This window comes from Ochotona princeps, chromosome 15 (assembly GCF_030435755.1).
Source record: "Ochotona princeps isolate mOchPri1 chromosome 15, mOchPri1.hap1, whole genome shotgun sequence".
Taxonomy (NCBI): Eukaryota; Metazoa; Chordata; class Mammalia; order Lagomorpha; family Ochotonidae; genus Ochotona; species Ochotona princeps.
Genome location: NC_080846.1, coordinates 1,989,294 through 2,015,175, shown reverse-complemented (window position 1 = coordinate 2,015,175; position 25,882 = coordinate 1,989,294). Strand labels below are relative to the sequence as shown.

Here is a 25,882-nt window from a genome sequence, read left to right as displayed (position 1 = left end):
GATCTTCCGTCCGATGATTCACTCCCCAAGTGAGCCGCAACGGGCCGGTGCGCGCCGATCCAAAGCCAGGAACCTGCAACCTCTTCCGGGTCTCCCACGCAGGTGCAGGGTCCCAATGCATTGGGCCGTCCTCGACTGCTTTCCCAGGCCACAAGCAGGGAGCTGGATGGGAAGTGGAGCTGCCGGGATTAGAACTGGCGCCCATATGGGATCCCGGGGCTTTCAAGGCGAGGACTTTAGCCGCTAGGCCACGCCGCCGGACCCGACTTTTTTTTTAAATCAAGTCATGGAATCCTGTTCTCTGACCATAATGGAACTAGAAAGACAAACATGACTAGAAAATTACCCAATATTTGAAACCTAACTGACACACTTCTAGATAACCCATGATTAGATGGGCATGGGTGGCTCTGAACACGTGTTAGGAAAAATATTTAAATAAGTGACTTCCAACAAACAGGAGCCAATAAGCAAGTAGGCAGGCCAATCCCATGTTTGCAGGGAAAAAATGAAATCATAAAAGCAGAGTACAAACCCATGAATAAAATATGAGAAAGATCAGTGAAAGTCAAAGTTGGTGCTTTGAGAAGATGGATAAAGTCAGCGAGCCCCCGATCTGGGCGATCCGGACAGGACAGACAAGATGCAAGTGCCCAGTGTCTGGTGCCAGGGCGACATCGGCACAGACTCACCGAGTGGCAGGGGGGCAGGGGCAAGGAAATAGGACACTGGTTTCAATACATTTGACAACTCAGATGGAAGGACAAATTACTTGAAATCTGTGGATTTCCAGCACTGACTTGAAACAGCCACCCTGAATAGTCCTTATCTATGAAATTAAAAAAAAAATTTCTTACAAAGAAACCTCAGTTTTGCCTTCTTCCCTGTAGGCTCAGGGAGAAACAGTTCTGATGGGGCAGCTGCTGGGGTGCAGGGGCCCACACCCCGCTTCGGGTGCCTGGGATCGAGTCCTGCTTCCACTCCCATCCAGTTCCTTGTCAGTGCACACCTGGGAAGTAGCAGACGAGTCAGCCCTGAAGGGAAGGGACCGTCTCCCCACTGTGGCCCTGCATCGCGGTAGCTGAGAATCTGGGCCCGAGGAGAGACTTGCATCCCCTGTCGGTTGTTTCTCCAGGCTGCACCCTCTTGTAGAAGTGACCCAAAGTCTTCCCGTGACCGGGGCTTTGTTCTCTGTTACATGAAGGAGTGACGCGGATGTGGTCTCCTCTCCACTGCCTTTTGAAAGATGCTTGGCTAGGCCTGATCCTGCCTTTGTGGATATTATAGCTGGGGGAATACATCCAGGTAGAAAGGAGAGCATTATTAAAGGATGCAGGTGGGGACCTGCCATGATAGCCTAGTGGCTAAAGTCCTCGCCTTGCAACTGCTGGGATCCCATATGGGCGCCGGTTCACGTCCCGCTGCTCCACTTCCCACTTTCCCAGGCCATCCAGCTCCCTGCCTGTGGCCTGGGAAAGCAGTGGAGGACGGCCCAAAGCCTTGGGACCCTGTACTTGCATGGGAAAACCCAAAAGAAGCTCTTGGCTCCTGGCTTCGGATCGGCCTAGCTCCGGCCATTACAGCTACTTGGGGAGTGAACCAGCAGATGGAAGATCTTTTTCCCTGTCTCTCCTCTCTGTAAATCTACCTTTCCAACAACGGCAAAAAATACATCTTAAAAAAAGAGAGATTGAGAGAGGGTGCAGGTGGGGCAGGCGATGGTGTCCGGAGGTGGCACACTTGAGCCGCCTACATCAACTCCGGCTCCTGCTTGTGCTCACCCGAGGATCGAGGATGCTGGCTAAGGGCTCGGGCCCTGCCACCCGTGCGGGAAATCTGGACGCAGCACCTGACTCCTGACTTCAGGCAGAGCCCAGCCCTGGCTGTTATTGATGTTCGAGGCGTGAGCCAGCAGATTGGCACTTCTCTATCTCTGCCTTTCAAATAAATAAACATTTTTGAAAAGAAGGCGGAGTCTGGGGCCACGTAGAGCAAAGATTCGCAGGCAGGAGGAGCGGTGGCGTGTGCCCGTGGTTCACGCTCTGCGCTGCTTTGCCATGTCAGTCCTGACTGAGTTATTAAAGCCGAGCTCCAAGGAAGCGTAGTCAAGTTTTCGGGGTCACAGCATCCTCTGGGACCCTGCTTCTGGGAAGGACACAGCCGGTCACCAAGGCTTCATCTCCCCACCCACCGCAAGGCTGTCCTGGAACTCACTCCTCTTTCTTCTGGACATCATGGCATCAGCTCTTGGGCCCAGGACCTGAGCCTGTGCGTGTGTGCGTCTCGGACTGACCCTGGCTCCTGAGGCCGGTGGCTCTGCTTTGTTGGGGACCCACATCCTCTCCACCCCATCTCAGCTCCACCAGCGTCCTCACCACTTGCTGGCAGCAGCCTCATGTGGAGCCCTGCCCACCTCTCGTCTCCTTGGAGTCCTTACCCTGCCCTGCTACCAGGACGGTCTTCCTAGCAACTGGCACTCCTGCTTACCTGCCCTTGGGGCGCCTTGCAGCTTGGGGATGAAGTCCACATTGCAGCCTGGCGAGTTACAGCATGCACGGCTGGCACCGCCAGGCTCTCGCCTTGGCAGACTCATCTCTGTCCGATCAATGCCGTCACCAGTCTTCCAGGGATCCTCTCCCTCCTCACTGCCCTGTGTCTTGCTTTGGCCCATGGAATTGACAGACAACCTTCAGGGTCCACTTCCCCTTCCTGGGCAGTTAAGGCGACAGGCTGTGTGATGCAGAAAGCCCAACCTGTAGCTGGTGTCGGCTGCCAGGCTTGTGCCCGGGCCATCCTGGACAACCAGCCATGGCTGGGCTGCAGTCAGACATGAATTATCCCCAGGTTGGACCAGCAGGGAACCCACCTAGTGAGCCCTGCCCAGTTTCTTGACCCACGGAAGTGAGAGCTGACCCCGAGCTGGAAGCGCTAAGCTGTAAGGTCTGGGGAGTGGTGGTTGGGCAGCATGTGACCAGGCACCATGGGAGCCGACTGTCTCGCCGACCCCGCCTCTCGGCGGCGTGCAGGCCACCAGCACAGATGTGCCATTCTCTCTGTCCTCGTCTCTGCTGGGTTTTCTGCCAAGTTTCTCAAATCTTTGAGAATTCATCTTGAGCGTCCCTATTCTCTGGAGACCCCAGAGCAGCAGGGTTCCCCGTGCCCCCACAGTTGCCGTGCTGTCATGGAGTGTTCACATGTCTCCATCTCTTATCCGGCAGCTAAGCACATGCTCGCCTCAATGGCCTGCCCTGCTCTGCTCTGTGAATGGGACCAGTCACACCCACATTGCCCTGGGAGTGGGCAGAGCCAAGAAAAATAATGTGACAGTCCCTGAGGGTTCAGCCTGAGGGCACCGTGAGTGCTCGCCATGCTCCCTGCACCAGGCGCACACACAGCGTGCAGGTGTATGCCCACACAGGCACCTCACACCAGTGCTCTTGCTGTACATCTGTGCCAGGCTGGCATTACCTGGCTGTAATCTCCAGTGGGAAGCACATTTGCTGGCTCAGGTGGATACACACATGGTGTGTGAATTGGTAAGACACACTCTCCCATCCAAAGGTGACCGGTGATTTCACATGGCAAGCAGAGCTGCCAAGAGCCAGGGGCCGTCAGTGTTCCAGGACATCATGATCCAATCCACGTGTCACATGTAGTTCCGTAACGGGCCGGGCCATTGACCCCTAGCTGCTGCTCGGTAGTCTGGCTGTTGAATGGGTCAGTGTCATCGCTCTGAGCCAGGAGCACAGACTCGAGTGACAAATACAGATCTTCCTCTGGTTGACTTCGAATTCTTGGGCCAGGCTTCTCCACTACTCAGATGGGTTGTGGCAGACAGAGACGGGTCCAGGCTTGCAGCTGGTCCTTCATCAGGCGTGTCATCATCTGCAAGGTTAATACTACATGAAGAAACAACCACAAACTTTCAGGAAAATCTAAAGGGAAAATTTGATTTGGAATGGCTTATAGTGGTATGGGGGTAACACATACTATAAGTTGATGTACAAATCCAAAATGCTCCCAAACCCACAATTTTTCCAGTGCCAATGTGATGCCACATGTGGAAAACTTGACATTTGACTGCATGTGACAGGTTTGTCTAGCAGCCAGGATGCCTGTGGTTCGGGTCCCAGCTCTGCCAGCCTCCCGCCAGTGTAGGCCCTGGGAGGCCAAGGGCTCGAGGAGTCGGAGTCCTCCCACCTGCATGGAGAGCTGGGCTGAGCTTCAGGTTTCCAGACTGGCACAGCCAGGACCAATGCAGATTTCTGGGGAGTGAACCAACAGCTGGGATCTCTCCCTCAAAGATAAGCAAATGTTTTAAAGATTTACTTATTTCTTTGAAGGCAGGGTCAGAGAATTCTTGATCTGTTGCTTCCTAAATGATCACAATGGCCCAAGCCAGGAGCTTGGAATTCTGTATGGGTCTCTCACACAGGTGCAGGGGCCCGAGTCCTTGGGCCATCCTTCACTGCTGTCCCAGGTGCGTTGGCAGGGAAGTGGCGAAGTGCTTGTATGAGACACCGATGCCAGAGTAGCGGTTTCACCCTCTTGAGCCACAATACTGGCTCTGATCGGTTTTTATTATCAGACTATAGATTTCGCATAAAGTTACCTTCAGCCTATATGCATAAGGCATATATGGAACACAGTTGAATTATGCGGTTGATTTCAACTGTTTAGATTTGCTTTTAGACTTGAGTCCCGTCCTTGATCTGTCTGGTTTTGACTGTGCTGGCGCTCTACAATGACCCAGATGGCTTCTTGCCACGAGTGCTTTGGTTATGGGAGTCACACGGGGCTCACCTCTGTGCGCTTCTGCTTGGGAATGGTCAGGACCTCCCTGCGCCGCCACGGACGAAGCGGGGGAGGCTTCCAGTTACTGTTTTGTTCCACAAAGGGCTTGTCACTCTTTCTCACTCACCAGCTTCTTTGGTTACAGAATCTCAAGTTCGGTGCCAGAGGCATTATTGGGCCAGATCTGGCTGCCTCCAATTAAAGCTAGGTGATGTGTCAACTTTTTATAATGCATTTGATTGAATGAGTGAAGATACGTGATCCCCATTTGTGTACTGTTGTTATATTCTGGTATTTGGGTTTTAAAGGTATTTCTGTAGGCATTTCCTATACTCACCTTGAGAGCCTGTTAATCATTATGCAGGTGGTAATGATTAATCAATTTCAGTAAACTGGTGCTAGGTGAGGGTACAGAGGGCTTGTGAGCTTTTGTTTGTTTATTCTGAAATATAATGTTACATTCTAGCTCAACACAGCCAGCTGAAAGCCTTTTGAACCTTAAATTGAACACCTAAACGTATAAGCAATCCAATAAGTGAAGTGGACTGTGAAGTAGAGCCAGTGGGCATCGTGTGACAGACAGGTGCGTGTCGCCACGTTGGTGCCGCTGCTCCGGTAAGATCTCGGCGTTTGCCTTTAACCCACTCTGGGAGACTTCTCAGACTTAATTTAGCAAAAGAAGATGAGAGAGTTTTCTGGAGGGTGGTGTTGCTAAGCACATGAAACAACGATCTGCAGCGGAGGGGGCGGGAGAGCTCTTTTGTACCGGGAAGGAGGCAAACGAGAGGCCACAGGAAACCACGGCGGCTGCTTGTAACTGTCTGGATGCTTCTCCCTCGACTGCTGAGCTCCGAGCATGGAAACAGAAGCCCAGCTCCACTTGCTGCCCGGGGCGGCGGCCTCTGATCACGCAGCATGTAAACGCGTCGTGATGGCTGGCGAGTATCGAGCCGCCTGCTCTTTAAGAAGTTATTTCAGTCCAGAAAATAATTGGTCCAGGGTGCCGTATTAATAATGTGGGGGCACAAAGATGAGTGAGACGTCACGGCCGCCCTCCAGGGGCCACCCATGTGGCCATCTCCCCTTAGCCACCCTTCCCCCACAGTGCTCTGTGTTACTGCCTGGCTCAGTCCAAGTGATGGTCCGTTCGCCCCCTCACCTTGTAGTTGCCATGGAGTGCCCACTGTATGCCTGTCCCTGTGCCAAGGCCACGGGCAGCAGGTGAGATGTGCATGTGTCCTTGCCCTCTGACCGGACCCCTGCCACCCTGTACCATGCTCAGACATGCTGCCTCTTGCACACCTTTCCAATCCTGGCAATGATGGAAATTTACTCTGCAAAGTTTGGGCCAGGTCCTTCATGGTGTCCCATTGTCACAATTTTGTCATTTGCATGCCAACTGCATGGGGTGGGGGGACGGCAGGCACGGCTGCCCTCACAGACCCAAGGGGAGACTTCACAGAGCCTCACCTGGTGCCCTGAGAGTGCTTGGCTGTGCCAAGCATTGGAACATAGACACAGACGGCCAGGCGTTGTGGCATAGCAGGTAAAACCTCTGCCTGTACCTAGCTTCCCATGTGGCTGCTGGTCCGAGTGTCAGTTGCTCCGCTTCTGATGGAGCTCCCTGCTCGTGCACCTGGGAAGGCCGTGGGGGACGGCCCAGGCCCTTGGCCCCTGCAGTGGTGAGACCAGGAAGAAGCTCCCTCGGCCTGGCCCAGCTCTGGCCATTGCAGCCCTCTGGGGAGTGAAACAGCAGATGGAAGCTTTCTCTCTCTCCTTCCCTATGATGTTCTGCCTCTCATACACTTGGTACACAGCGGAGCTTGTGTGGGAACCCTCGTTCCTGGCCTGAGGGAGACAGACCCACTCGTGACTCATGGCTCCCCCACCACACATACTTGGTTAACATGGAACTGGATCCCAAGAGAAGTTCCTTACTGACTGCTGTGGGACCTCGCAAAGTGAGAGCTGCTGATGCCAGCCGCGACTTGCAGCCGCCTGTTCCACACACAGCTGCGAGTTGGCACACGGCGCATGCCTGGGGTGGAGTGTCTTGGTGGGTGTGAAAGATCTTCAGTCTGGGGACAGTGTTGAGGTGCAGCTGCCTGATTGTCGCAGGCATCCTCCGTGAGCGCCCCTTCAGTGGATGGAAGACCTCTCTCTCTCTCTGTTTCCATCTCCCTCTTTCTCTGTTACTCAACATAGCTTTAATATAAGTAATAAGTCCTTTACAAACAATTCTTCAGTATTTTCACCTGTTGTTGGGAACATAGGTCAGGAGTGCAGTTCTGGATTTGTTTGTTTCGGCGTTCTGCAGTTTTCACATGATCCACTTCCTAATGTCTCAAAGGAATATTTCTGGGGGCGGGTGTTTGGTGACAAAGACCTGAAAATTGGCCTAGAGCCCTTTGTTCCGTGGCGCGCAAGGCACAGCGGTGACAGGCAAATTGGACGGAGCAAGGCATGGGGTTAGGACTGGGGAGCTCCTCTGGGGAGACACACAACCTCCTTTTCTCAGCTCCCGCTCCCAGTTCGTCTTACCTCATCACCCAGAGTTCAGGAGACATCCTCTGTGTCGTGAGACTGAAGATCTCGGTCAGGGCAAGTGTCTGTTTCTTTGCAAAGACGCTTGGATGAACTCGCAACACGCGTTGGTTTGCTTTCCACTCCCGTATCCGACCTTCTCTGCAGCCAGCCTCAGTCTCCTTGTCTGCCAGCTGCTGTCCTGCAGTTCCTCGTGCAGAAGTTAGGGCGTAGCTGGGAGCTGCAGCGGCCCGTGCTGGGGCCCCGAGACAGCTGATGCTGCTAGTGCCCATCGTCCAGCCTGCCTCTGTCCCTGCCACCTCCTAGCAGCCTGTGCCCCAAGTTCAGGCTGAGCGTGCTCTTGAAAACTCCCACCTGGGAGAGATTGTACCACCCATCCTCCTGTGTCTGGCGTATTTCACTGCATGTGAGGGTTTGCAGTTCCATCCATTTGGCTGCAAATATCTGGATCCCGTTCTGCTTTGTGACATTAGTCCCATCTGTGCACCTGTCCGCGGATGCTGAGGTTGGCCCCTGCCATGGCTGCCCTGCAGTGGACCAAGGGCTGCTGTGTGATCCCACAGCTGGGGGTGGCCCGCGCCTGCTGGGACCTGAGTGGTGCTGCCCCGGCCCTGGGAGCCTGTGTGTCTGATGTGCAGGTTTGCATCGCTCCTTGAGTCTGCACCGCACAGGAGCTGCCGGGAAGAGTGCTCAACTGCACTGCTGCGTCCCTGTAGAGTGTTGGGGGCGGCAGCACCGCAGCAGGCTGCAGAAGTGTTAGGACAGTGGGGACTTCCTGCTCTGAAGCCACTGGTGACCGAGCATGCTGGGAAGCAGGGCAGATGGCCGGTGTGCCCACGACCTCTGCTGTCTCCCTGGGGGTTTGTCCAAGGCAGGATGTTCTTTATCTGCCCTCATTGGACACAAGGAGGGTCACGGTGTTCATGCCGCCAGGCACAGCCAGAGGTCAGTGCTGGGTGGTCTCACCCTCCAGAGGGGCTTCGTCCCACCAGCTGCTTTGCCAGTGCTGGGTGGTTTCGCCCTCCAGAGGGGCTTTGTCCCGCCAGCTGCTTTGCCAGTGCTGGGTGGTCTCGCCCTCCAGAGGGGCTTCGTCCCGCCAGCTGCTTTGCCAGTGCTGGGTGGTCTCGCCCTCCGGAGGGGCTTCATCCTGCCAGCTGCTTTGCCAGTACTGGGTGGTCTCGCCCTCCGGAGGGGCTTTGTCCCGCCAGCTGCTTTGCCACTGGTGGCAACAGTGTGTCTCTAAGCAAATATCTGGGACTCTTTTCAGGTATCTGGAAAGCACGGTGATAGTATCCTGGGTGTGTCACGCCAGGGAGACCAACACTGCCACATCAGTGCGACGTCCGGCTGGAAGAAGGAACATTTGCACTGAGCGTGGTGCATGGGGTGGAAGGGGCAGCCACCGGCCCATCCAGCCCCTCGCTTCTCTGTTTTGGAAGCTTACCGTAGTGGTTAACATAGTGAGGTGGGGACTGTGGTTTCGAACAAAACGTTCCCTCTGAAAACCATCTGAGGTGCTATTTACCACAGCACCTTGGTTACAGCTGCAAACCTCTGCCTGAGACGGACAGCAGAGGGAAGGGACTGGAGAATGCGCCACTGCTTGGCTGAAACGTTTCCAGATGCCTGAGTGGGGACCTGTTGTCATTCCTGTCCCCGGGGTTGCCGCCAGCCTCAGATGTGAGTCTCAGAAGTCAGTACTTAGAGCTGCTCCACAGCGAGCAGGCCTGGCAGGGGACAATGTTTTACGTAAAGGGACCCAAAAGCCGGCTTGTGCTTCAGAACACTGAACTCCAGAAGAGCCTGGACTCCTCTGGGTGCAGTGTGCCAAGGGCTGCTGCATGATCCCACAGCTGCGCGTGGCACGTGCCTCCTGGGACCTGCTGTGTACCAAGGGCTACTGTGTGGTCCTGCAGCTAGGGGTGGCATACGCCTCCTGGGACCTGCAGTATACCAGGGCTGCTGTGTGATTTCACGGCTGGGGGTGGCACGCGCTTCTTGGGACCTGCAGTATACCAGGGCTACTGTGTGATTTCACGGCTGGGGGTGGCATGCGCTTCCTGGGACCTGCAGTATATACCAGGGCTGCTGTGTGATTTCACGGATGGGGGTGGCACGCGCCTCCTGGGACCTGCAGTATACCATGGCTGCTGTGTGATTTCACAGCTGGGGGTGGCACACGCCTCCTGGGACCTGCAGTATACCATGACTGCTGTGTGATTTCACGGATGGGGGTGGCACGCGCTTCTTGGGACCTGCAGTATACCATGACTGCTGTGTGATTTCACGGCTGGGGGTGGCACGCGCCTCCTGGGACCTTGCTTGTGATCGGTGGGCTTTGCAGTGACCATTTGCACTGAATGTCACCTGGTTGGCACTAGTGGGTATCCGGTGGCTTAGCTGGGCTCAGGGAGGTGGATGAGGAGTGGGGCCTGAAAAAGGCAGCCAGGGGAGGGCATCTCAAACAGTGCACCTGGGCACAGGTGTAGAGCTGAGAGGAAGCAGAGACCTCAGTGCTGCCACCCGTGGGGTAGGAGGGACAGATTCCTAAGGACCAGGGTCAGGTGTTGAAGAAAGTAGGCCTTGTCTAGGGTCGTGGGCTTAAGATGTCTGGGCAGGTTCAGGTGCTGCAGTGTTCTGAATGAAGCCACCACTTGGGATGCCTGCATCCTGTACTGCGTGGCGGTCTGAGTCCCGGCGTTCTGCTAACAGGTCTGGGAGACAGAGCGGAGTTCTGAGTCCTGGTTCAGCCTGGCCCGGCTCTCGTGGGCATGTGAGGAGTGAACCAGTGACAGAAGAACTCTGTCCCTTCCATCCACTGCCTTTCAGAGTGATCTTTCTTTTAAAGATTTATTTATTTTTATTGGAAAGGCAGATATACAGAGAGGAGAAAGAGGAAGATCTTCCATCCGTTGATTCACTCCCCAAGTGAGCGCAATGGCTGGAGCTGAGCCAATCCAAAGCCAGGAGCCAGGAGCTCTTCCAGGTCTCCGTGTGGGTGCAGGGTCCCAAGGCTTTGGGCTGTCCTCAACTGCTTTCCCAGGCCACAAGCAGAGAGCTGGATGGGAAGTGGAGCTGCCGGGATTAGAACCGGTGACCCTGTGGGATCCCGGCGTGTGCAAGGTGAGGACGTTAACCACTAAGCTATCGTGCCGGGCCCACATTGATCATTTTTTTAAAAAAGATGTTTGGGCAAGAGTGTGGTGCAGAGCAACATGGGAAGAGCGTGGTCAGGTGTCCACTCTGTGGCGAGAATGTTCCCTTGTTCGCTGGCTGGAAAGTCCGGCGCTGCAGTCCATTGTCTGCAACTACCACACTGGCCCGTCCAGGCTCTGTCAGGGGGTACCTAGGTTGATCTGTGTTGCAGCCTACTGTAAATTTCACCCACGTGAGTGACCTCCATGTTGTGAAGAAATGTTGCATTCCTCATCCGTGCTGACTGCTCGGTCCTCCTCCCCTTAGGCCACCTGGCCCAGGCCGGGCTGGCTCCTGGTGCCCGCTGGAGTGGGCCACAATGTCCAGTCCTGGCACCTTTGCCCTTGCTCCTCCCGTTGTTGGAGCACACGGGTTCCTCCCTGAGGCTGTTGTACCCTGACGGGTGACACAGTCCTGGCCTCCCCTCCCCCGTGCACAGCACATCAGATAGTCCATGTTGTCTTGGTCCTCTGCCTGTGTCCTCATCGGAGGGACGCTGCATGAGGGGAAGGGTAGTCTGGCCCCTCTGCTCGCCATGCCCTGGCCTGCAAGCACTGAGCTTGTCCTGTGTGCAGCCAGGACTCCGGGCATCCATCCCGCGGGGAGTGGGGAGCCTTGGTCCTCCCACATGCTGTTGAGGGCCTTGTCTCAGGACAGTTATCCAGAGTCAGACCTGGGAACTGCAGCCAGCAGTGGTGCTGTTTAGACTGCCGGCTCAGGTGAACATACCTGCCCACTGGGCACACTCACACGTGCACACACACACAGCCATGTGCGCCCATCTCACCGAGGCTTCTCTGTCCCCCAAGTAGGCTGGCGCTCAGAGGTCGGCCGGCCCCTTCCAGTCAGGATGGTGGACACAGGAAGCCCGCTCTGTGCTCTCTCCACCCTCGATGCTGACGACCTGGAAAGCCCGTTATCTGAAGAATTCCTACAGGAAATGGGGAACATCCATGAGATTTCACAATCTATCGGTGAGGACAGCCCCGGAAGCTTTACTTTTCCAGAATACCAGTGTCTGGGAAGTGGCTCTGGATCGGATGGCTCCGTGATCACAGGTGAGTGTCCTGGGAATCCCTGCTTTTGTGTGCCCTTCCTTGGGGCCCTTGTCCCTTCAGCCAGGTGAGCCACTCTGCCAACTTCTCCCCACCCCCTGCCGCCACCGTTCCACTCTCTGCTTTAACTCTAGATTTCATAGATAAGTGAGATTATGTAACATTTATTTTTCTGTGCTTCATTTTGGACAGTTCCCTGTTGAGAGAAAATGAAAGGCGTAAGAGCTCTTACCCATTGGATCACTCCCCAGGTGTCTGCAATGGCCAGGCCTTGAGCCAGCCTGAGCTGGGTGTCTAGGCCTCCCATGTGGACAGCAGGAACCCAACCATTTGAGCCATGACCACTGCCCCCTCAGGATTTGCATCAACAGAAAACTGTAGTCAGGAGCTGAGAATCGAACCTAGGTACTGTGACTTGGGGTGTGGACATCTTCATCATTGCAAACACCTGACTGAACTGTACTTCCCAAATGACACTTTCCTTCTGTTGGAAGGCTGAGTCGCGACCCACTGTGTATCAAACCCCATTTTCTGGATTCAGTTATTCATGGGTGGACATTGAGGTTGGTTCCTTGTCCAGGCTGTGGATAATAGTTCCGCATTATCCAGACCCCAGTTCCTTTGAATAGCTATCCAGAGGCACAAGTGCTGGATCACGTGGTAATTCTGCCTTAGCCTTTCCAGAAAGCTCCACGCTCTTCTGCACGGAGCCTAAGGTCCTTCCCTACCGGCAGCCTCAGGCACCGGGCCTGTTCTCTCTGCTCTCCTCAGTGTTGCTGTCAGCACAGTTTTAACCAATTTGGTTGCAGTTGTGCCTTGTTGAATTTTTTTTTCATGCTTCTTCTGTTTCACTGAGCTTCCGGGATCTGCTCACTTACTGTTTTTGTCCAATTTGAGTCATTGTTTCCTTGTGTATTCCCCTTGTGCTCCTTCACCCTCTCCTTCAGAGACCTAGATATGACAGGTGCCGCAGCCTCAGGAGCTGCCGAGCTCACTTTCCAGCCTTCTCTCTCTCTTCCATCTTGGGTGGTTTCTGTGGCTGTGCCAGCAGTTCGCTAACTCACGTTTTCTAACATCTGTTCTCTTCCCGAAGACATTGTAGTTTTCAGGACTAAGAGCAATCAGTTTTTCTTCCATGCTGTGTCTCCCTTTGGCTTAGCTTCTTGAGCATTTGGAAAGTGGTCAGAATAATGTTGTAAGTTACTCTTGACTAGGGTGGGCCTCAGCACCGGGGCTAAGCCAGCGCCTGTGACACTTGCATCCTGTGTGAGAGCACTAACTCGAGGCTGCTTCTGATCTAGCGTCCTGATAAAGCGGTGTGAAGCAGCAGAGGGCAGTGCAGGTGCCCCAGGTCCTGCTACCCACAGGGAGACCTGGGTGGACCTCCGAGCTCCAGGCTCGGCCCCAGGTACCATTTGGAGAATGAACCGCTAGATAGAAGAGTCTCTGTCTTGCAAATAAATAAGTGAATGTAAAAATGATAGAATGCCTTATCATTTGTGTAATGTCTGGGTCCCTCCAAGTCCACTTCTCTTCTGATACTTGGTGTGTCTTGTAACTTTATTATGGGATGCCACACACTGTGACCCTTTCTGGGTGGTGGGTGTTCCTCTAGACATGCCTGACTTGTCCAAGGGCTGCCATTGAGTTCCTGGGACAGTGTGTGGCCTTTTCAATGGCTCTTCACCTTGCAGCAAAGCCTCTGGGCACTTTTCCTGCAGCTCTGTGACCTCTGGCAGTCTCCATTGTGAGGAGAGAGAGCAGGAGTCTGACCAGTCCCTGAGTCCCAGCGTTGTGGACTCCCATCAGTTCAGTTTGCTCCTGGGGAGTCATTTCTGTTAGGTTTTGTCAGCTGACGGCCAAGGCATAGCTATGTAGGGGACACACACACACACAATTAATATTTCCACCTGCATCTGAGTTCAGCCCAACACAGGCTCATGCTGGCATCTGCCTTCACCGCACTACCATGGGAGTCATTCAGACCCTCCTTCCTCGTTCCACACCTGCCTCTCATTACACCAGGAAAGTAGTTCCCGTCCCCGGCAGGTCGTTCTGCCCGTAGCCCTGCAGACACCACTCATCCCCCCTCTCACCTCACTCGGGAAGCTGTGTCCTACTTTTAAAAGAACAATTTCTTTACCTATTTGAAAGAAAAGTCGCACAGGGAGAGAGAGGGAGAAAGAGGGAAAGAGAGAGAAAGAGAGTGAGAGACAGAGAGAGAGAGACAGAGAGAGTGAGAGAGAGAGAGAGAGAGAGATCGTCCATCTGCTGATTCACTCCCCCAGATAGCTGCAGCAGGCAGGGCTGGGCCAGGCTCAAGTCGGGAAGCACAAACTCCACCCCAGTCTCCCGCAGCCTTCCCAGGCACGTCAGCAGGGAGCTGGATCCGAAGCAGAGCGGCCGAGACTTGGACCAGCACTTTGATTTGTGCCACAGACAGTGGCTCAGCGTGCTGCACTCCAGTGTCAGCCCTGGACTCCCGCATGTGGATGCAGTCGCATTTTGCACTCCACCCTTCAATCCGGCAAGTTCCTGAACTATTGCTCTGCACACAGTGAGGATCACTCTGAATTGTCCCGTGGGTTTCAGAGATGCAGTGTCATGTTTGCGAGCGAACACACTCTTGTCCACCCCGACCTGCCTACGCTTCCCGTCCCAGAATGCCGTGGGTGTGGCCTTGGAGGCCCCGCTTTCTTCACTGAACACGGTGCAAGTCTCCCTGTGCCCGGAGAGACACGTTTACACCGAGTGATGTTCACCTCTGTGAGTTACCAGGGTTTGGTCATTTGTTCACCAGTGAAGGGGTGTGTCGGTGGCCTGAGGATTAGGCTAATTCTATTAAAGCTGCTGTAAACATATAAGTTTTGAGGGGGCAGCCGGGTAGCTAGCTGGAAGCATGGCTCTCATTAGGCTGCTGGACTTCGGGGCAAGCTGCCAGCCTGTTCTGGCACCCATCCTCACCAGCCTAAAGCTCCTGTGACGTCACACTCCTGCTGCGTGTCCGATGGCAGTTTGGGAAGGAGAGAAAGATATTCTATCCCCCCACTGCTTCACTCCCCAAGTGGCTGTAATTGCTGGAGCTGAGCTGATCAGAAGCCAGGAACCAGGAGCTTCTTCAGGGTCTCCCATTCAGGTGCAGGGTCCCAAGGCTTTGAGCCGTCCACAACTGCTTTCCCAGGCCACAGGCAGGGAGCTGGATGGGAAGCAGAGCCTCCAGGACACAAACCAGCGCTCCCATGGGATCCCAGCATATGCAAGGCAAGGATTTTAACTGCTAGGCTACCATGCCAGGCCCTTGGCCATTTTTAAACTTAGTTGTTTATTTTCTTGCTACTGAGTTTTAAGGCTTCGTTGTATATTTTGGATACAAGTCTTTGGTTAGATATGGAAATATTTGGAAATATTGTCTCCCCATCTGAGGCCTACCTTCATTTCCTTGGCAGAAGATTTTATTTCTTATGAATTCCAGTTTATTCCTTCCTCTCCTGGATTAAGCTTTGACTGTGGCCAACATATTTTTGTTTTTGCTTTTATTGTAATCTGGGACCATTTACCAAGGTAGCAGATAAAGAATGAGTGGAGGGAGGAAGCAACGCACAGTACGTCCTGTGCAGGCCGTGGGAGCAATGTCCGCAGGCCGTGGGAGCAGTGTCCGCAGGCCGTGGGAGCAGTGTCCGCAGGCCGTGGGAGCAGTGTCCACAGTACGTCCTGTGCAGGCCGTGGGAGCAGTGTCCACAGGCCGTGGGAGCAGTGTCCACAGTACGTCCTGTGCAGGCTGTGGGAGCAGTGTCCGCAGGCCGTGGGAGCAGTGTCCGCAGGCCGTGGGAGCAGTGTCCACAGTACGTCCTGTGCAGGCCGTGGGAGCAGTGTCCACAGGCCGTGGGAGCGGTGTCCACAGTACGTCCTGTGCAGGCCGTGGGAGCAGTGTCCACAGGCCGTGGGAGCGGTGTCCACAGTACGTCCTGTGCAGGCCGTGGGAGCAGTGTCCACAGGCCGTGGGAGCAGTGTCCACAGTACGTCCTGTGCAGGCTGTGGGAGCAGTGTCCGCAGGCCGTGGGAGCAGTGTCCACAGGCCGTGGGAGCGGTGTCCACAGTACGTCCTGTGCAGGCCGTGGGAGCAGTGTCCGCAGGCCGTGGGAGCAGTGTCCGCAGGCCGTGGGAGCAGTGTCCACAGTACGTCCTGTGCAGGCCTTGGGAGCAGTGTCCACAGGCCGTGGGAGCAGTGTCCACAGTACGTCCTGTGCAGGCTGTGGGAGCAGTGTCCACAGGCCGTGGGAGCAGTGTCCACAGGCCGTGGGAGCAGTGTCCACAGTACGTCCTGTGCAGGCCGTGGGAGCAGTGTCCACAGGCCGTGGGAGCAGTGTCCACAGGCCGTGGGAGCAGTGTCCGCAGGCCGTGGGAGCAGTGTCCACAGGCCGTGGGAGCGGTGTCCACAGGCAGTAGGGGTGCGAGCCCAGGACCAGCCGCAAGTGCAAGACAGAGCAGGGGCTTCAGGGAAGCCAGCGTGGCGGCAGCCAGGGGACCATGGGGCGTGACGTGGTGCCCAGGGCTGACTCGGGCCAGGCCCTTCTCCGCAGCGTCCATGGTGTGACAGGCACTGATGTGGGGCCCGGGGCTGACTCGGGCCAGGCCCCTCTCCGCAGCGTCCATGGTGTGACAGGCGCTGATGTGGGGCCCGGGGCTGACTCGGGCCAGGCCCCTCTCCGCAGCGTCTGTGGTGTGACAGGCGCCGATGCTCCTATACTTAGAGAGCTGGCTTTGACACTATAGTGGCCCTGGTTGACTCACGGAGGTCTCCTGTTCCTGTAGACAGCCTGTCCCCCGCAGCCAGCCCTTCATCCGTCACTTGTCCTGTGGTTCCTGGAGGCGTGGACGAGTATCCCAGCGGAGCCCTCAACATCGAATGCAGGATCTGCGGGGACAAGGCCTCGGGCTACCACTACGGCGTCCACGCGTGTGAAGGCTGCAAGGTACAGGGAGTCTTATGGGGAAGAGGGGTCTGCACCATCGCTCCTGGGGTGACCTGTACCACCCACAGACGTCTGCCTTAACAGACAGTGGGAGACCGCTCCCCATGGCCGGCGACAGTCTGCTCAGATGTCTAGAACAGGCTGTTGCTCTGTGCTCTGCGAGGGGCTCAGAGAAGGGGCTCTGTGGAGGAGGCGCTGGAAGCCGGCCTTCACGTGAGCGCAAGGCTGAGGGCATTTCTCTCAGCAAGGCCAGCTCTTCTCTTAGTCCGGGGCCTGGACCGAAGGGGGTGGTGTCTTGCTCAGGGTCCCCTGGCACCCAGGGTGGGCTCCTCTGCTGCTGCTCCTGAACCTCCGGCAGTCTCCCCTCCCCCACAACCTGCAAACACGTGCGTCCTCGGGCCAGCTCTGCCACAGCCCTAAGCAGGCGTGACCCAGGCCAGGTACTCACTGTCGGCCCAAGGTCCAGAAGCTGCCAGCTGAACCCATGCTGGGCTTGCCTTAAACCAGGAAATGATTTACTAATAGCTGGCTTCCTTGAACGTTCGATTTGTCTTTTAAGGAGTTAATGTTCTCATATGACAATTCGGAGAAAGTTCCGTGTGGCAGACTTGGGTATGCCCTCTGAAAGGACAAGGAAGCTGGGAAACCCCAGCTGTCTTCCCTGGGGGCGAGGACAGGCGGAAATGGCTTTGAAGTTTTGAGTGAGTGCAATGGAGTTGAAACTTTTCTGTTTGTCGTAATTACATCAGACCTTCTAGAAGAAACGCTTCTGTAAATTTAGTTCTTACAGAACAAGAGAGGTGAGCAAAGCGGTTCCTGCGTGGTGAGGCAGGCCCCTTAGCGAGCCCTGCATGTGTCCCGCAGGGCTTCTTCCGCCGGACGATCCGCCTGAAGCTGGCATATGACAAATGCGACCGCAGCTGCAAGATTCTCAAGAAGAATCGCAACAAGTGCCAGTACTGCCGCTTCCACAAGTGCCTGGCTGTGGGCATGTCACACAACGGTAGGTGAGCCTGCCTGGGGCCTCCCTGTAACGTGTTATGAGGAACGCTTCACGCCAGGCTCGTTTTGTAAGAATGGTCTGAGAAAACCAAAGGCCCAAACGGCTGGGAGCAGCCGGGCACCTGGCAGCACTGCCAGGCCTTCCAGAGTGCCGGGGCAGGCTCACCGGCAATGCTTTGCTTTACTCAATCACAAGCTCACCTTAGATCCTGCCAGTTACTCCCCTGAGAGAAAAGCAGGAAGGTGGTTCAGAACAAGGAGTTGGATAACCCTAAGGGCAGGCCTGTCCCTGCGTGGGTGAGGGTTGAGGCTGTTGCCCTGCCGCACCTGTGGGATTTGAGCTGTGTTCTGGTCTCCCCGTGGGATCTGCAGGAGCGTGGGTCCAACCGTGCCCTGCACACCACCCAGAGCTGTGTTCTGGTCTCCCCGTGGGATCGCCAGGAGCGTGGGTCCACCTGTGCCCTGCACACCACCCAGAGCTGTGTTCTGGTCTCCCCGTGGGATCTCCAGGAGCGTGGGTCCAACCGTGCCCTGCACACCACCCAGAGCTGTGTTCTGGTCTCCCCGTGGGATCTGCAGGAGCGTGGGTCCAACCGTGCCCTGCACACCACCCAGAGCTGTGTTCTGGTCTCCCCGTGGGATCTGCAGGAGCGTGGGTCCACCCGTGCCCTGCACACCACCCAGAGCTGTGTTCTGGTCTCCCCGTGGGATCTGCAGGAGCGTGGGTCCACCCGTGCCCTGCACACCACCCAGAGCTGTGTTCTGGTCTCCCCGTGGGATCTGCAGGAGCGTGGGTCCACCCGTGCCCTGCACACCACCCAGAGCTGTGTTCTCGTCTCCCCGTGGGATCTGCAGGAGCGTGGGTCCAACCGTGCCCTGCACACCACCCAGAGCTGTGTTCTCGTCTCCCCGTGGGATCTGCAGGAGCGTGGGTCCACCCGTGCCCTGCACACCACCCAGAGCTGTGTTCTGGTCTCCCCGTGGGATCTGCAGGAGCGTGGGTCCAACCGTGCCCTGCACACCACCCAGAGCTGTGTTCTGGTCTCCCCGTGGGATCTGCAGGAGCGTGGGTCCAACCGTGCCCTGCACACCACCCAGAGCTGTGTTCTGGTCTCCCCGTGGGATCTGCAGGAGCGTGGGTCCACCCGTGCCCTGCACACCACCCAGAGCTGTGTTCTGGTCTCCCCGTGGGATCTGCAGGAGCGTGGGTCCACCCGTGCCCTGCACACCACCCAGAGCTGTGTTCTGGTCTCCCCGTGGGATCTGCAGGAGCGTGGGTCCACCCGTGCCCTGCACACCACCCAGCCTACCTTCCTGTTACCTTCTCACCACGGTGTTTCCCCGACCCCCAGCGATTCGCTTCGGCCGCATGCCGCGGTCAGAGAAGGCGAAGCTGAAAGCTGAGATCCTCACGTGCGAGCAGGAAGCCGAGGGCCCTGGCAGTGCAGACCTCAGGTCCCTGGCCCGGCGGATCTATGAAGCCTACTTGAAGAACTTCAACATGAACAAGGTCAAGGCCCGCGTCATCCTTGCGGGGAAGACCAGCAACAACCCGGTAGGTGTCTTGAGGCTCGTTGTGTTGCGGCCAGGTTCTGGGGACCGCAGGTGGCTGAGGAGATGTGACAGGACAAAGCGGTTCCCGCCGAGGCTGAGGGGAACCGGGCAGCATGCCCTCCCCAGGTCCCACCCCCGCAGGACCCTGCCAGCCCTCACGGTCCAGTGTCCCTGGTGCTGCCTTCACAGAGGCCCGCAGCCCGAAGGTGGCCTCCAGAGCTGTTTGGCCTTCTTCCAGGAGCCTGGCAGGACAGGTTGAGTCTGCTGAGCAGGGCTTGAGGCAGTCCTGGTCAGCAGTGACGGCTGGCCCGCCGGATCACAGAGGGGTCAAGCGCCTTGCAAGCAAGCTGCTTAGCTGCCTGCACAGACCAAGCCCCTCTCTGGCTGATGCTTCTCATTCCTCAGCGAATTGTGGTTAAGTAGGCCAGGCCGGTTCCCAGAGCCAACACCTGGGCAGTGTGGCCCCACTGCACCTGCCAGTCCTGCCCCTGTTGAGCCCAGTGCAAAGTCAAGGTGACCTTCTCACTTGGTCCTGCATAGGAGTGGTGAGACCTGTAGCAGGCTCCCTGGGTTTCCATGTGGAAGCTTCTCTTTCTCCCTGTCATTTCTGGAATTCAAGGCAAGGTTCAAAGCCACCCTTACTGTTGGCAAGGCTCTCCGTATCACTAATGGAACTCGTGTGCTTGGAGCAGCCATGTACAGATTCGCCCTCGGAGGCGAGGACCCACTCACACTGCTGCGCTTGGCGGAAGCTGCCTGGTACTGCTCTCCAGAGGAAAGAGGATATAGGCTGATCGTCCAGGCTGTAGGCTTGGGATTGCTTGGACTGGAGACACAGGCCTATGTGCACTGTTAGGAATTGCCACCGGCCCCAACCATACCACAGCATTCCAGAGGCCAGGTTTTAAAAATACTTTATTTACATGATGTTTGCATAGTTGAGAGGGGTGCATGCCCATGTGGACCACCAGTTAGGGTGACCAGGGTCCAGGACGGGGGACAGTAGATGAGACAGTTGCCTCCAATCTCCTTTTTTCTTCCTGTGTCTGGGGAAATTGGGGAGAGGAATGGAGAGGGTTGCCAGCAGCCCGACCTCATCAGTGCCTAGGGATGGGGGACAGCCACCCGATATCATCCCAGGCTGGAGCACGTTCCAAGGGTACTGCTCAAGTGGTTTCAATAGTTCTGTTGATCTTGTCGCTCCAAGGTTGAGGACATCCTTCCAAGGTCCATTGGCTGACTCCATTTGCCTGGCTACTCGCTGTCACAGCCCAGCCCAGTCCCAGCTCCCCCAGGGGTCAGTTTTAAGATGTGTCCAGTTGTGGGTCACTCACTGCCACTAACCAGGATCACATCCCACCGTGGCTGTCCACACGCTGTATGTTGGAGGAATGGTCCACCCGTCTGTCCCCATCCAGCTGCCGGTGGGCCACCGTGAGCCAGTGATGGCCTGCCTCCTGTCTGTACCCAGCCCGCTCACCCGTCTCTGGCCGCATCCCCATGAGAGCCTGCACTGGGCAGTCCCCAGTGCCTTGGAAATCCGTCGGGGAGCGAGCTTTGCCCCCAGCCTAGTTGTGTTGATCTGTGCCCAGTGACCCTTGGTCAGCAGCAGGCTTGTCCAGTTCCTGGACCGAGCTGGCCAGATGGGAGATCCGGCCTACTCAGCACCTTTCCCAGCCTCCCAGGGCTCCAGCCCCCAGCACACACAGGCGCCCAGTCACATGCATACATACACACACATCACACATGTGTGCTCACCCTTGCTTTGCCCTTAGACTAAGTAGCTGTGACATCTGAAATTAGGGAAGGGGCCTCATTCACACGGAGTGTTTAAACTGTAAGAAGTCACAGTAGCAGCTGACACTCAGATGTCCTGCCACTTTACAGTCTCACAAACGCTGTAGAACTTGGTTCCGCCCAGTGCAGACAGAGCTGGTGGCTCTCAGAGAGGCTCCTGATGCTTAGAGTGCTTGCAGAGCACTGTTAGAGCCTTTGGGAAGAAAATATTTATTTTATTGGAAAAGCAGGTTTATAGAGAGAAGGAGAGAGAAAAATCTTCCACCCATTGGTTCACTTCCCAAATGGCCACAATGGCTGGAGCTAAACTGATCTGAAGCCAGGAGCTTCTTCTGGGTCTCTTACGTGGGCATAGGGTCCCAAGGCTTTGGGCCGTCCTCGACTGCTTTCCCAGGCCACAGGCAGGGAGCTGGATGGGAAGTGGAGCAGCCGGGACTAGAACTGGCGCCCACATGGGATGCTAGCACTGTAGGTGGAGACTTGTCCAGGTGAGCCATTATTTCAGGTCCCCATTAGAAACTATGAACGCCTTATGTGGGGAGAATCTTTACTCCTCGAAAATGCAGTTTTATTTTTGACAAAACCTGTCAGGTGTCTTTAGTGGGTGGGGAGGGCAAGCAAGGCAACCTGCTTGTTGTCACGTGGTTAGCACTGGTTCCAGACCCGCTTGGGAGGCAGGATTCGGCCTCACTCACAGTCCAGCAGAGCAAATGTGCTGCAACTTCAAAGCGAAGCAGGATCTTGTCAGAGATGAGTTCAACATGCTTTTAGCCTGTTTTGCCATACCATAATGCTTCTGTTTGCGAGACAGACCGGGGCCAGCACACGGAGAACTCCCAGCCACTGGCTCTCTCCGTAAACGCCGCTTGTGGCCGGGGCCGGGTCATGCTGAGGCCGGGAGCCGCTAATCCCCCTCAGGTCTCCTGAGCGGTGCACATTTGCAGCATACTGGATGCCGCGGTGTGGCAGGACTCCAGCCTGGGCACCCTGGTAGGGGACCTGGGCATCCCTACCAGCGTCTTGCTGACTCGGCCAAATTCTCTTCAGCTTTTACAAATGAAAGCACTCATTTCAAATCCAAATAGTTCCTCCTGCTGTGGCAGCATGGAGGCCACCTGTTGCTACGTGCATCAGCAGGGAGCTGGATTGGAAGGGGAGCAGCCGGGTGCAAACTAGTGCCGATGCAGGATGCTGGCACTGCGAGCTGCCGGGGCCTACCTTGACCACCCCATGATATAACTGAAAACCTACACGATGGATCTTTCTGTGCCTGGCATGGTTCACTTAGTGTTCTCCACTTGCATCCGCACAAATCACAGGATTTCACCCTGACTCCTGACAGAACGGTATCCCATTGTGTACCGTCACATTGGCGCTCACCCTCCAGTGGACGCCTGGCTTGCTCTATGCCTGGACTGGTGACTGATGCGATGGACATGGGAAAGCAGGAGCCTCTTCCGTGGGATTTCATTCCCTTTGCATTTACGTGCAGTGGTGCAACTGTGGAAGCCATCACAAGATCTTTTGCTATTGTTAAGGATTTTATTTACTTCAAAGACAGAATTAGAGAGGAAGGGTAAAGAGATTTTCCATCCACTGGTTCACTCCCCAAATGGCCACAGTGGCCAGGGCTGCGCCAGGCTGAAGCCAAGAGTTTCTTCTGGGTCTCCCACTTGGACTGAGGGGCTCAAAGCGTTGAGCCACCTTCCACTGCTTTCTCAGACGGGCACTGCAGCCAGCAGTTTGACCTACAAACAGTTATTTTCCTGTCTTTGTTCATGTATCTCAGTGGGCTTAGATACATGGCACAGTGGCCTGCAGGGAGCAGGCACAGGGGCTCAGCACCAATTCTGGGCATACGGGTACCCCTCCAGAGCTTTCCGACGCCTATTGGCTCACAGGTGCGCACACCCTAGCTTTCTGAGTTGCTTGAAGGGAAAAAAGTAAATGACATGCCGTGAGTACAGCAACTAAGAATTTTTATCATATCTTGAAATATTAAAGCAGTACTTAGGAGTGTGGAGATTTATTTAGTATCATAAAATATTAGAAAATGCAACTGGCTCTTGCTGGGCTGCAGCTAGAGGTGGGGCTTGCGTTTCTCGACAATGTCAGGTGACAGTCATCTGCCTCATACTTGCCCTCGAACAACTCTGGAGCCGCCCAGGGCTGGGCGCAGCCCTTGGTGCCTGTTTTGGATTCTCTGTGGTGCCAGGAGGCTTCACTGGTAAAGGGCATGTACTTCTCCCGGGTGGTCTCCTTTATTTTCCTGCCTTTGTCCACAGCCTTTCGTCATACACGACATGGAGACGCTGTGTATGGCCGAGAAGACGCTCGTGGCCAAGATGGTGGCCAACGGCGTCCAGAACAAGGAGGCTGAGGTCCGCATCTTCCACTGCTGCCAGTGCATGTCGGTGGAAACCGTCACGGAACTCACCGAGTTCGCCAAGGCCATCCCAGGCTTCGCGAGCTTGGACCTCAACGACCAAGTCACCCTGTTGAAGTATGGCGTCTACGAGGCCATCTTCACGATGCTGTCCTCCTTGATGAACAAGGACGGGATGCTGATCGCCGAAGGCAACGGCTTCATCACGCGGGAATTCCTCAAGAACCTGAGAAAACCGTTCTGTGACATCATGGAGCCCAAGTTTGACTTCGCTATGAAGTTTAATGCGCTGGAACTGGATGACAGCGACATTTCCCTGTTTGTGGCCGCCATCATCTGCTGTGGAGGTGAGTGCGGGTCCGTCCTGCTGCCCCGGGTCCCTTGCATGTGCGTGGCCAGTGCAGCGGGTGCTGGCCAGTGTGGGAAGCACCCGTGTTTCTGAGGTCACCACACAGAGCTGAGAGATAACTGGGTCAGTATTGCAGTGCGGAATATTTACATACTATACACATTCATGGCTGCAGGACACACGTATGTGACATTGACAACTGTCCCATTCACAGTAGGATTATCACAGTCATGACCACGCAGCTGGCATTGGCTGCAGCATAGTTATCTCCGTAGCCTACGCCGTGTTCCACCACAGGGTCTACACACATCCAGTCGTCCCTGTCACTGCTGGGACCGCTGACGCCATGTCATAGCCGCTGACTGGCTGCGAACGCACGACAGCAGGGATGCGGAAGGCGGGCCTCTCTGGGCCAGCTGGCTGCAGCCCCAGAGCTCTGGCTTCATGTCACCTCCCTATAAATAGCCTGTCTCAGGGCTGGGAAGGTCATCTACCTACTGTAAAGCCATCTGCCCTTGCATGGCCCCAGCGGGCACTGATGGGTGACGGCACACGCACACACACACACACTTCTCGCCCGGACTGCCTGACTGCTGCTGCCACTGCGGTGGGCTCAATGCCCATCCCACTGCCTGGAGGGGCACCAGTCCCTAGAAGAGGTCCTTAGGCTGGGTTACTGAGTGATGTGTGCTGTCATCGTCCATCCTTGTGACCGAGACGTGATGCTGGGGCTTAGCAGCAGCTGCAGAACTATTTATATGCAGCACAATCCCAGTGTTATCAAAGAAATGAAAATCAGTCTTGCACACACAAGTCTGTGTGGCACCTGCTGTGATGGAGGGAGGGTACTGCAGGAGGGGAGGCTGCGTTCTGTCATTCACATTTTGTTCTCTGCTTAAAAGCATAATAATGATATTTATTCTACATTGAAGAAAAGAGTGAAGATTTGAAGACAGTGTTCATGACACTGTTGCAAGTCACGGTAGTGAGTGGAGCTCCAGGGAGTGTCAGAGTTGCTGAGTAGGCCCTGGGCTCTGTTTTCTGGACCAGGAATCAGGACACATGTCATGAGAGTGTCCCAGGAGGCCTGGGACAGAGGCAGAGGTGCCTGGGTCCGCTGCGAGGACAGTGGCACTTTTACCCCAGCGTCTCCTCTGTGTCCCCTTGTGTCTAGCTGTCCACCTGGTCCACATCAGAGGACATCTGTGGCAGTCCTTGTGGCACAAAGCCCAAGAGTCACATGATGCCAGTCTTCCCAGGTTAGCAGAACTGCCACCAGACATGTGGCTTTGACTCAGGCCTGTGTACAGTGGGCCCCGCTGCTGGGCGTGGTCAGTACAGCCTGTCGGGGACTCCCTGACAGGAAGGTGCTGTGCACACTGAGGCATGGCTGTCGGGCCTCCTGGTCCCTCGCAGACCCAGCCTGTGCCAGATAGATGAAGCCAGCACCACCCCGGGGGCAGGTCGGATGGGAGAACCTGGGGGCGGGGGATCCTCCCACTCAGATGCCTCTCTCCTGGGCAGACCGGCCCGGCCTCCTGAACATCGGCTCCATCGAGAAGATGCAGGAAGGCATCGTGCACGTGCTGCGGCTCCACCTGCGCAGCAACCACCCCGACGACACCTTCCTCTTCCCCAAGCTGCTCCAGAAGCTGGCCGACCTGCGGCAGCTGGTCACGGAGCACGCGCAGCTGGTGCAGGTGATCAAGAAGACGGAGTCGGACGCAGCGCTGCATCCGCTTCTGCAGGAGATCTACAGGGACATGTACTGACCGCCCGCTTCTGCAGGACATCTACAGGGACATGTACTGACCGCCCGCTTCTGCAGGACATCTACAGGGACATGTACTGACCGCCCGCGGCGCCGGCCTCGCCTGGCTCCTCTGGACCCAGGTGTGCCGCAGCTGGTAGGACTCGTCGAGGCTGCCTGGTGCCACCCCAGCGCACCAAGGCACGGTTCCCTGCCTCACGCCAGCACTTGGCCGCCGAGTTAGCCTGTGACTTGTCCCCTCTGTGCCTGTCCTTCAGTGGCCATGCACCTGCACAATCTTGAAAACTAATCCGCACTTTTTTTTAATGACCTACCTTGCTGGTCCTGTCCGTCTAGACGGAAAGCTCAGCTGTGGAAAACCAGCACAATATTTACACGGAGACGAGAATTGTAACAGACTCTTGGATAAGCTGTTCCAGCGCAGCTTGTTGTGGGCTGTGACTACTAACACGGGCAAAGCCC

General features: G+C 55.9%; 1 protein-coding gene across 2 annotated transcripts in view; it reads left to right on the top strand.

Moving 5' to 3' along the window:
* PPARA (peroxisome proliferator activated receptor alpha) overlaps positions 1-25,421 on the top strand; it is a 40,609-nt gene extending 15,188 nt beyond the window's left edge. Inside the window, exons 2-7 of one of the 2 annotated variants that reach the window (XM_058673611.1) lie at positions 11,343-11,591; positions 16,401-16,561; positions 17,426-17,564; positions 18,916-19,118; positions 23,200-23,647; positions 25,174-25,421. In XM_058673611.1, the coding sequence (XP_058529594.1) occupies positions 11,384-11,591; positions 16,401-16,561; positions 17,426-17,564; positions 18,916-19,118; positions 23,200-23,647; positions 25,174-25,421 (1,407 nt within the window). In that variant the 5' untranslated portion in view covers positions 11,343-11,383. The remainder of the gene's footprint in view (positions 1-11,342; positions 11,592-16,400; positions 16,562-17,425; positions 17,565-18,915; positions 19,119-23,199; positions 23,648-25,173) is intronic. The other variant, XM_004589421.2, reaches the window with a different exon arrangement.
* Positions 25,422-25,882: the final 461 nt, after the last annotated feature.